At 44.6% G+C, this 12,561-nt stretch overlaps 1 protein-coding gene across 1 annotated transcript in view; it reads left to right on the top strand.

Annotated features, from left to right (window-relative positions):
- Positions 1–12,561, top strand: part of LOC142491262 (extracellular calcium-sensing receptor-like) — a 68,873-nt gene that overhangs the window by 48,664 nt on the left and 7,648 nt on the right. Inside the window, exon 3 of the mRNA XM_075593553.1 lies at positions 8,193–9,008. Within this exon, the coding sequence (XP_075449668.1) occupies positions 8,193–9,008 (816 nt within the window). The remainder of the gene's footprint in view (positions 1–8,192; positions 9,009–12,561) is intronic.

Here is a 12,561-nt window from a genome sequence, read left to right as displayed (position 1 = left end):
ACGGGTCATGCCCGGCTGACGCGCGGTTGATGTGTTAATTGATAATGGTTCAGGATTTAATAGGCTGCAATGCTTCGCGTGTCCGCCAGATGGCATAAATTCATGAATTGTAATGCAGTATAAATATATATATATATACTGTATAACAACAACCCCTATAACACCTAACATACAGTACTGTATACATACAGTACTGTATATGCACATCAATGATACTATGGGCCGGCGGGGGCGAGATGTGTTTACAGCAGAGAGAGATCCACTGCTCTCTCTGCGCAAACATCGGCACATTAAAAATTATTAAAATTTATTTTTATTCATAGTGTACATGTGCCGGGTGTCTCCAGAGCTGAACCGCATTGGTTTCAGGTCGGGCGACCCCCTGCTTCCCGAGATACAGACCCCTTTATGAGGTGCCGGTAACCCTCTGCATTTAAAGGTCCCGATCACATGACCGTGGCCTGTAAACCAAGCAGAGGGATACCGGCACCCCCTAGAGGGGCCTGTATCTCGGGGGGCAGGGGGTCCCCGGACCTAAAACCAACGCGGTTCAGCTCCGCAGACCCTCTGCACATCTACAGTATGAATAAAACACATATATAAATAAACACTCGTTCCTTACCTTTGCGGCTATGTGCTAAGGTAACGAAGCAGCATTTCTGTATTTTTAATAATATTGTACAGTGAGCAGGGGGTTCCCTGAGCCAGAAATCAAAACTCAGGGGACCCCCTGCTCCTTCACAATATCTTTAAAAATACAGAAATGCTGCTTCATTACCATAGCTGATAGCCGCTAAGTCAATGAAGGGGTTAACCCACCGTGCCCGCTTTATTGTGGGTAGCGGGGGTTGGTGAAGGGGGTATTTGGCCCTTGGTGTGAGTTTAGGACTTGCGGGGGGGTTGCGGGTGCACTTAACCCCTTCACGACCGTAGCAGTTAATATTCTATGGTCATGGAGGGGTTAACCCCTCCCGCTACCCCCCCGCAAGCCCTAAACAACCACCATTGGGGCTAATACCCCCTTCAACCACTCCCGCTACCCACAATAAAAAAACTCACACACAGCAGCCGCCCAAAAAATAAATAAATAAATCTAAATAAATACATAAATATAAATAAATACATTTAAAATACATTTTTATTCATAGTGTAGATGTGCAGGGGGTCTCCAGAGCTGAACCGCGTTGGTTTCTGGTCGGGGGATCCCCTGCTTCCCGAGATACAGCCCCCTTTATGAGGTGCCGGTATCCCTCTGCATTAAAAGGTCCCGATCACGTGACCGCGACCTGTAAACCAAGCAGAGGGATACCGGCACCCCATAAAGGGGCCTGTATCTCGGGGAGCAGGGGGTCCCTGGACCTAAAACCACAGTGGTTCAGCTCCGGAGACCCTCTGCACATCTACAGTATAAATAAAACACACACATCAATAAAGAATCGTTCCTTACCTTTGCGGCTATGTGCTATGGTAACGAAGCAGCATTTCTGTATTTTTAATAATATTGTACAGTGAGCAGGGTGTTCCCTGAGCCAGAAATCAAAACTCAGGGGACCCCCTGCTCCTGCACAATATTATTAAAAATACAGAAATGCTGCTTCATTACCATAGCTGATAGCCGCTAAGGCAATGAAGGGTTAAGGCAGAATAGCATGTTTATTGGGGACATTTGCCCCCAATAAACATTGCAATAAACAACATACAGTACACCCCCTGTGTATTTAAAATACATAAACAATAAATACATTACATACATATTTTTAATGTGTGTGTTAAACCTCCCTGCCTTGACTGTAATCTATGTAAAAAACCCTCCTCCTATTGTGTGTGTTAAACCTCCCTGCCTTGACTGTAATCTATGTAAAAACCACTCCCCCTATATTGTCTGTTAAACTTCCCTGCCTTGACTAATATGTGTAAGACCCCCTCCCCCTATTGTGTCTGTTTAATCTCCCTGGCCTGTGTTTCTGTGAATGCAGTGTATGTAAATGTGGGGAGGGGGAGGGGGATGCAGTGTAAATATAATGCAGCTCCTCACTGCCAATGGCCCACCCCGTGAGGCCTAACCACACCCACACCCACTCACTACCCACAACCCACCTGCCCATTGCTACTCCGCTGCTGCAAAACAGAGACAAAAATGAAAACATCCAAAGTCATGTCCCCTAACCCCTTAATCACCATAGCGGTTATTAACTGCTACAGTCATTAAGGGGTTAACCCACCCTCACCCACCACCCGGGACGCCTACATACCCTCCCACACTAACCCCTCACCCCGTAAGGCCTAACCACCCTCACCCACTACCCACAAGGGAGGCCTACCCACACACCGTTGGGGAACCCCCCCCCCCCAGTACCCACAATAAAAACAATACACAGGCCCACAATAAACATCATTATATTTATTAAATACATTACCCACCCCCTGTGCCCCCCATAAATACAAGATTTATCCTTTTACAAACAGGGTTCATAACGCAGCCCCACGCGAGTCCCCGGTGGGCTGGCGGGGCACCTGGACAGACCTACAGGGTACCAGCAGCCCTTTTTAAACAGGTTCTGGAGGCCTGCTGGTGGGTTCAGCCAGCACCATGGCCCTCAGGTGGTCTCCTTGGGTCACCGTGGGCCACAATTGTGTCCCCACGGTAGGCCTGCGGATGTCTGGGAGCCCCAGGTCAGACCCACAGGTGTCTGCGGGGCCTTGGGTGGTTCCCACGGGGGTCTGGGGAACTCACGAGGGCTCACTATGGGTCTGCGGTGCCCCAACAGAAGTGGGACCACACATCATCATCCCCGCACCTATGGGTCGGCGGTGCCCCCACAGAAGTGGGACCACACAGCTTCATCCCCACAGACTACGGGTCGGCGGTGCCCCCACAGATGTGAGGCCACCGCTTCATCCCCGCATGTGTCACCCGTGGAACCACCAGCCTTATACCCGTGGGATACCCGAGGCGATCAACAGGTGGTCTCCAGAGGTCCCTCGCAGAACCACGGAACAAACCCTGAATGTAAAAAAAATAAACCTGGCCTATACATTCAATACATACACCCCCCCCCCAACACCTACAGTACAATAATGTGCAAAATAACTATTATCCAGATATGGATAATAGATTAATTGCCCATTATTAAAAACATTAACTAGCATATTCAAATAAATAAAGTACTACTGACCTCATCAATAAGAAGTCTCCGTCGCCAGCAACATCATTGTCTTGCCCGCAAAATACATAGCAAATACAAAGCCAATACATTGCAATTACATTCAGATATCAATTAACCCCTTAAACACACACATGATGAACCAATATACAAATAAATGTAGAAGGGTTATCAAAACCATACTGTACTACAAATAACACTTCTCCATACAGACACACTACATTACAATGAATTTCCTTTAATAATCCTAACTGATCTTACAATCTAAATCATCAAATGGCAATGAAACACCTCACATTCCAATCAATACATTGCATTTACATTGTATAAATGATGCATAAAATCTATGCACCATATACATTCTGCAAATGAATGTTAACAATATCATTGCAAGAAAAATACAAATACCTCCAAACAAGTAAACTATTTTAACCAATCAAGTAAACAAAAATCAATTAGCAATCATTATTTACATCCCTAAACAATTGGCAGTCCATCCCGAACAATGAAACAATTAACTAATTCACGCCTGGAGCAGAACAATTTAGCATGTGAGAAAATATAAGTACCAACCAGAATACAAACTTTAAAACCAAGGCTAACCCTGAACACCATACTATATCAACAATTACATCTATCTAATTTTAAAATACTTTAAACACACAATAAAGCACAGCAGCATAGACAAATTAATTTAAAACACATCAAATTAAGCTTTTAAAACAACATCATTTCTTACCCTGTATGTATATATCTCTCTAGACATATATACATACATACATACAGTGGCAAGAAATGATATACCACAAAAAAAAAATACACATGTTAAGAAAGCTTTTAAAAAAATTAACAAGTTAAATAAAATACATTTCTTTAGTTCACTTACCATTACTTGGCCCCACCGACTCCCGTTGCGCAGCTTACTCATGAACCAATCAACCAGGCACAGGAACCCATAAAATAATAAACCATAAAAAAATAAACATTAAACTAAAAATCCAAATCAATCCACGGGTCTTCTATTTGTAATCCATCTTCATCTGTATTCTTCTTTCTTCTATCTTCTTCCGGGGGGGGTCTTCTTCCCGCCTGGGTTATGGGCTTCTCACATCAATTGATATGCGGTTAACCGAGTTCCCACGTCAATTGACCAAGTTCCCACGGCAATTTCCGGCCGCCTTTCAAGTTACGCTACTAACCGGGACGGGATACATTGGATCCGAGAACCACTTGAGACTGAAAACCGCAACCCTTTGATTCAATTGACCTTGCGGTTGCAATTTCCAGCTTCAGTAAGGAATCGCTATATTCCTCAACGGAACAGAGAGACCGCGCCACGCTTCTCCAATTAACTTGCGGTTTTGCTCGCGCAGCTGCATCTTGTGTCCCAAAACCAGTAATGCAGGTATACAATGCAATACATTGTGCCTATGCAATCCTGCAAAATGGGGACATTAAGGTACAGAGGGGGAAATAGTACATGTGTAGTGTATATAAAATTAACGCCTTCATCCCCAAAGCATACTGACTTTATTAATGAGCTGATTACCCCCATTTCCGTTACCTGGGCGTAGGGCATCTCAAGCGTGAACCAGATAAGGATGAGGCTATAGTGCAGTGGCCAGTCCCCAGGACTAAGAAACAGGTTATGCCTTTTCCATGCACCGCTGGGTACTATAGGAAGTTTGTCCCACCGTACAGCCCCGTGGCTAAACCCTTGACAGATCTGACTCAGAAGTGACTCCCAGTTCTGGCATTTTAGAAGGCGCTTACAATCAAGTCAGTGATTATATCACACCTGTGCTGATTTTCCGACACCCTATATCAGTTCTGTGTTGCTCCTGACGGATCACTCTTTGACAAAGAGCTTTGGCGTGAAACGCGTTAGAGGATCCGTCAGGACTCTACCGTGATGCTTTTTTATCAATACATTTTTCAACTGGTCATATTGTCTAGCACTTGATCTTCCACACTCTGGATTTCCGCGCAAGTGACATTCACACTATGTTACACAATTAAACTTGAAAATGCACTTACTGGAATGAAGTCAAACAAAATAAAATGTTCCCAAAACGGAAAGTTGTAAAACAAAGTCTGTAGGAGAAATTTCCCAGGAGCTGGAGTTGCTCACAAAAAAAGCCTGAAACAGTCCTCGGTCAGCAGCGAAATTTGCCACTGCTGTTTACTCCACCGGATCTGCTTCTTTTGTTCTGTCTCCATAGTATTGGTTCTTGGAATCTCAGCTCTTACGAAGTTTGTGATGAAACTTTAAAATCTTGAAGATTAGATGAAATCTTAGTTGAATCTTGTTACCTTGGATGAATCTGATCCCGGCCGGCTGCACAGGTTTTTATAGGATGTGGCTCAGTGAGTAAAAGACACTGACTGGCACTGAGAGTTTGAAGCAGGGGAGCTTGGTTCAATTCCCGGTGTCGGCTCCTTGTGACCTTGGGCAACCCATATCCTGGAATAGTAAGAAACACACATGCAGTTTTTTTCACAAAAACAGTGTTTCTGCCATGATTGGGTTGCAGAGCTGACAATTCAGAATTCCCCAATATGGCTCAGGGGCACCCAGATGGGCATAATACCTTTATTATTGTTCAATATGTATAGAAAGTGGGTGCTCCAAAGATGGTGACATTTTCACGCGATAACCTCCATCATTAAAATGTAGGGCTTCTACAACAGACTATAGTACAGAGTGGGAATATAGTGATGTGTGATCTGTGAGTGACCAGTAAAAATGCACAATAACTTCTCCTGAAGGAAACAATCAATAATGCTGGATATCACCTTGATGTAACCTCATTGGAGGAAATCTATGTGGCGATGGGAGGGTTAATCAGGCCTAAATAAAGGTATTATACCCGGCTGATTAACCCCAACTCGCATTTGGAAGGAAGTGGTTTAAAGTATTTGCACAGATGTATTTGCCCTGTCCAAGCATTCTTAACCCCAGTTTGCAGGCTATTCCCTGCTGCTGTAATAGAAATACATGTAAACTGTGCTATCTGATTTTCAGGCAAAGGATGGCGTGGTGAGCGGCAAAGCCAGCGCTGAGTATGGGAGTTCTTCTGTATAGTACGGGTATCCATTTCAAGCTCTCGACTCCGTAACCGCAAGTCAAGTTGTATAAGTAACTTGCAGTTAGACTTGAGGTGCTTTACTGATACAATGTATCCGTACCTTGTTAGCTCGCAGAACTTGAAAGGCAGTAAGTCAATGCCCGTGAGAAGTAGGTCATTTGATGTGGGAACTGGGTGAACTTGAGTTCCCGCAAGAAAACATTTCAATGAAGCGGGCTAACTCGCGAACGGAGGCACCCAGACACACCTGATTTTTGGTGTGCAAGTGTAAATAAATAAACACTCACATACATACTGTATAAAAATTACAGTTGTGGTACACCCAGAACATGATGTTCTAATAAAGTGTGTAATTCTGTAAATTTACAATGTACAGGCAGGAAAGGTTTTCTGTAAGCCCAGGAAGAGATACTTTAGCATGTAAATATGCTAAGGGTGCATGAGCTGAGGGTAATTTTCTTCCTGCATTTCAAAGAGGTCCCACTAAGTGGGAGCCTCTAAGTCTAGGGAATATGCAGGGATGAAAAGCCTGAGAGATCCAAGGTGTGAAAATGGCCGGGATGGTTCGGAGTGCTAGATGAGCCATTCACACCTTGGAGCCAAACCCCAGACCCAGGGTCACCAGGAAAGGGGTGTATTCCAGGTATGCTAAATCGCATGGGTGTCAAGTGAGCACATGAACTTTGCAGCCCGGAAAGCCTTTTTTGACACTTTTACAAACTACGGGCAAATCAGGGATTGGTGGGTTAAATGTTCCCACGGAGGGGATTGGGTATACATTTTAAGGATAGGCTAATGACCCCTATAACTGTGTCCACCGGACTATCCCCAGTGTTATTCAGATGTGATGCATGATGTGACTACGCTCTACACAGTATTTCGTTCAAGTACAGCGTTAGTGGTTTCAGGACACAAGGGGTTAATAACATCGCAACCAAAGATTTACGCCAAACTCCGGAATTCGTTAGTCCTGGTAACTCTCGAAGAAGTCCTAAGTACTTCTATGAAATTCTTTTATTTGGCGGAGTTATTAGAACGGCAACTTGCGATCTAGCCAACTAGACTTTAAACAGATACTGCATTTCTCGCGCTTTCTTGCAAAGGATAATTTATTTTGTTTCCCCATCCCAGAAAGTGTTGTATTAAGTGTATTCTGAAGCTGTTGTGTGTTTGCCTAGCATTTGTAGAAAAAAAGAAGAAAGCAGTGCACTGCCAGGGAGTCAGGTGGTATAAAAATAAAATTCTATTTACTCAGCACAGATACAAAACATCACTCCTAGTCCTAGTTTGAATGGGACTGCCAGGGACCCCCACTGTGTTAATCCAATGGGCCAGTAGTCTGTCTGCCGAAATGTCACTAAAATGTTGCAGCATGAACCCAGCATGTACCCAGCATGTACCTGGGTCTTGTTGGTAATTGCCCCAGATTTTCCAAGGCAAGTTTTAGAATACTCGTTGGCGCACCTGTACACTGGTAGGGCGCAGGGATATAGGTAGCGGCCGGGGGCTAGGCTATATACTGTAGTGCCGATGAGTATTTTAAAGCAAACCTGGGGCAATCCCCAACAAGACCCAGGTACATGCTGGGTACATGCTGGGTACAAGCTGGGTACATGCTGCAACATTTCAGTTACATTTCTGCAGACAGACTCATCAGATCATCAGACATCATATTAACAGCAGGGTCCCTGGCAGTCCCATTCAACTGAGTCGATCCTGTGGGCCATTACTCTCTGCAGAAATGCCACTGAAATGTTTGCAGCATGTACCCAGCTTGTACCCAGCATGTATCCAGCATGCACCCAGCATGTACCCAGCATGTACCTGGTGATAGCCTCAGATTTTCCAAGGCAAGTTTTAGAATACTCGTCGGCGCACCTGTATAGAATAAACCCTTTAATATGAAGTGACAACATATTTAAACATATTTCCTCCACAGATCAGCTATGGTTCAATGGATTCAAGTTTTAATGACCGTCTGCAGTTTCCAAACCTCTATCGTACAGTCCCCAATGAGCATTATCAGCAGCAAGCTATTGTCCAATTACTGCAACACTTTGGTTGGACTTGGGTTGGGATCTTGACATCAGATGACGACAGCAGCCAAAGGGGAAGCCAAGAACTAAAGGACCTGATTATCAGCAGCGGAATCTGTGTGGAATTTTTACAGATATATAATGCAGAGCTAGATCATTTAAAACAAGAAAGTGTGCAGACTGTGGGAATGTCATCTGCAAAAGTGGTGATAATCTACAGTTCCAATAATATTTTTGATGACTTTATATATGAATATTCTCGTCAGCGACAGCAAAATAAAATTTGGATTGTCGCAGCGACCGTGACATATTTGAATAATTTTGCATTAGATGCATTTCTCTTTATGCTAAATGGTACTTTATCCCTTTCAGTTCGTAACGGCGACATTTCTGGACTTAAAGATTTTCTCCACAGTGCAAATATGTATAAATATCCGGGCGACCCTGCTATTAAAGAGTTATGGATGAATTATTTTGGATGTTTGCCGTACATACCTGGCTCTAAAGGAATATTTATACTACGTCCCTGCACTGAGAATAAAACATTACAGTCCCTTCCTCCCTTTATATATGATGTGCACAACTTCAGATATACCTACAGTATTTACACAGCCGTATACATGCTGGCTCATGCTCTGCATGACATGTTTCAGCACAGATTGTCCCTTCCTCTGAATAGATTTAAGGACAACAGCAAGCTGGACATACAGCCATGGAAGGTACAACAAATGATTGTCGACTTATTTCACTATTGTCAAAAATGTTGAATCCCCCCCTCCTCTCTTGGGTTGACTCCCCCCCCCTCTTTTGGGTTGAATCCCCCCCCCTCTCTTGGGTTGAAACCCCCCCCCTCTCTTGGGTTGAATGTTTCTTGTTGGAACTATGTACCAGAATGGGACAGTAGGCCGCGGCTGTGTCGACCTGACCAAGTCTCTGAAGGACGGACCCTGCACCTCAGCCGCTGGACACCCAGCCGCCGCACGCTTCTAAGCTAAAGTAAAGGATTTAACAATTAGGGTAGGGGGTTAACTTTAGGGGTTTCGGAGATTTGTAACCCTGCAGTGAGGCCACTCTGCTAGAGGCACAAGCACTTACCTAGCGTTTTCTAATCGATTTCAGCCCTTTTATATATCGTGCCCTTTCTGGGCCCTGGATGGGGGTAACGCCACATATAGGGAATACAGGCTTTAACGCTATGTTATTTAAAGCTAATGCAAGGTCTCACTCAGCATACTGTAGCGTTAAGCCTATGCTAATGAGAGTTACAATATCAGGTGTTTTTGCATATAATTAGGTATGTGGATACACATTAATCTATTACTGATTTTGGTAATGTGCTATTATAAGTTTTGAGTTAACAGAGCTCTGTGGATTTGTTATTCCTGGTTAGTTTAGGTTATCTGCTCCTTTTGTAGTGGCAATTACATACATAGACAAGAAAGACCTTACACCAGCCTGCGGTAAGTGATACAGATCGAGAAATCTTATAGTGGCCGATTAATATTGTCCGGTATTGCAGTTTAATGTATTGTATTGTATTTTATTGTATGTCTTTATTTATATAGCGCCATTAATGTACATAGCGCTTCACAGTAGTAATACATGTGGTAATCAAATAATTAACAGATCATATAAATAACAGATCATGGGAATAAGTGCTTCAGACAAAAAAGTAACATTAAAGAAGAGGAGTCCCTGCCCCGAGGAGCTTACAGTCTAATTGTTAGGTAGGGAGAACGTACAGAGACTGTAGGAGGGAGTTCTGGTAAGTGCGTCTGCAGGGGGCCAAGCTTTATGTATCATGTGTTCAGAATATTCACAGTGCTATTCATATGCTTCTTTAAGCAAGTGTGTCTTAAGGTGGGTCTTAAAGGTGGATAGAGAGGGTGCTAGTCAGGTACTGAGGGGAAGGGCATTCCAGAGGTGTGGGTCAGTCAGTGAAAAAGGTTTAAGGCGGGAGAGGGCTTTAGATACAAAGGGGGTAGAAAGAAGACATCCTTGAGAAGAACGCAAGAGTCGGGATGGTGCATAATGAGAAATTAGGGCTGAGATGTAAGGAGGGGCAGAAGCGTGTAACGCTTTAAAAGTGAGTAGAAGAATGGAGTGTGAGATGCGGGATTTGATTGGAAGCCAGGAGAGGGATTTCATGAGGGGAGATGCTGAGACAGATCTAGGAAAGATTAGAGTGATTCTGGCAGCAGCGTTTAGGATAGAGTGTAGGGGAGAAAGGTGAGAGACAGGAAGGCCGGACAGCAGGAGGTTACAGTAATCAAGACAGGAGAGAATGAGGGCCTGAGTGAGAGTTTTAGCAGTCGAGCAACAGAAGAGAGGACCTATCTTTGTTATATTGCGGAGGAAAAAGCGACAGGTTTTATAAATGTTTTGAATGTGAGGGGCGAATGTGAGAGAGGAGTCGAGTGTGACCCCTAGGCAGCGTGCTTGGGCTACTGGGTGAATGATCGTAGTTCCAACAGTAATGTGGTAGGTGGTTGTAGGGCCAGGTTTGGGAGGAAGTATGAGGAGCTCTGTTTTAGCCATGTTGAGTTTAAGGCGACGGAGGGCCATCCAGGATGATAGAGAAGAGACATTCAGAAACTTTGGTTTGTACAGCAGGTGTAAGGTCAGGTGTTGAAAAATATGTTTGTGTGTCATCAGCATAGAGGTGATAATTAAACCCAAAAGAAATTATTAGGTCACCTAGAGAGAGTGTGTACAGAGAAAAGAGAAGAGGTCCCAGGACAGAGCCCTGGGGGACCCCTACAGATCAATAGAGGAGGAGGAGGTGTTAGCAGAAGAGACACAAAGTACGATGGGAGAGGTAGGATGAGATCCAGGAAAGAGATTTGTTCCGAATACCAAGAGTATGGAGTATGTGAAGGAGAAGATGATGGTCCACGGTGTCAAATGCTGCAGAGAGGTCGAGTAATATGAGCAGAGTGTAATGACCTCTGTATTTGGCAGCATGGAGGTCGGCAGTTATTTTAGTGAGGGCTGTTTCCATGGAGTGAGCAGAGCGGAAGCCAGATTGTAGAGGGTCTAGGAGAGAATAGGTGTTGAGAAAATGGAGCAAGCGAGAGAATACAAGACGTTCAAGGAGTTAAGAGGCAAAAGGCAGGAGGGAGACAGGTCGATAGTTAGAAAGACAGGTAGGGTCAAGCTCGCTGTTTTTGAGTAATGATATGACTGTTGCATGTTTGAAGGAGGATGGAAAGGTTCCAGAGCAGAGGGAGGAGTTAAAAATGTGTGTGAGCGTAGGGATTATAGTAGGAGCAAGAGGTTTTAGGAGATGGGAGGGAATGGGTTCAAGAGGGCAAGTGGTAGAGGGAGAAGAGGCGATCAACAGCGATACAGCCTCCTCTGAGACAGTGGAAAAAGAGTCAAGGAATGCAGGAGGGGAGTTAGGAAGAGGTGTAGGATGGGAGGAAGAAACAGAGGGGATGTTCTGACGTATGGATTCCACCTTTTCCTTAAAATAGTCAGCAAAGTCCTGAGCGGAGATGGAGGAAGGAGAGGCAGCTCAGGGTGGTTTGAGTAGAGTATCAAAGACAGAGAACAGTTGGCGTGGGTTAGACTAGTGCATGTTCATTAGTGAAGAAAAGTAGGCTTGTTTACCTTGCGATAGGGCAGAGTTGAAACAGGATAGCATAAATTTGTATTGAAGGAAGTCTGCGAGAGTATGAGATTTCCTCCAGAGGCATTCAGAGGAATGAGTGGAGGAATGCAGCATGCGCGTGTGGGAATTTATCCAGGGTCTAGGGTTAGAAGGGCGAGTGCGGCAGAGAGAAAGCGGGGCATGTAGATCAAGGGAGGAGGACAAGGCAGAGTTGTAGTTCCTAACCAGGTTGTCAGGGTCTGTAGCAGAGCTGAGAGAGGAGAGAGAGGAGCGTAAAGTGGACACAAAGTCAGGTAAGTGAATAGAGCGCAGGTTTCTCCAGAACGGGGGGGTATATGGAGGTGGAGAATGGAGAAGCAAGATAGAGAGAATGAGATGAGGTGATGGTCAGAGAGAGGAAAAGGGGAAATGGAGAAATCAGAGAGAGAAGTTTTTAGTGAAAACCAGGTCTAAGTAGTGGCCATCCTTGTGGGTGCTGGCTGCAGTCCACTGTTGAAGGCCGAAAGAAGAGGTTAGAGAAAGAAAGCGGGAAGCTCAAGGGAGAGAGGGGTCATCAATGTGGCAATTGAAGTCCCCAATGAGAAGAACAGGGGAGTATGAGAAGAGGAAAAAAGAGAGCCAGGATTCAAAGTGAGAGAGGAAGGCAGAAGGGGGATGAA

This window comes from Ascaphus truei, chromosome 3 (genome assembly GCF_040206685.1).
Source record: "Ascaphus truei isolate aAscTru1 chromosome 3, aAscTru1.hap1, whole genome shotgun sequence".
Classification (NCBI taxonomy): domain Eukaryota; kingdom Metazoa; phylum Chordata; class Amphibia; order Anura; family Ascaphidae; genus Ascaphus; species Ascaphus truei.
Note: the sequence above shows the minus strand (reverse complement) of the source record. Positions and strands in the feature narration are given on the sequence as shown.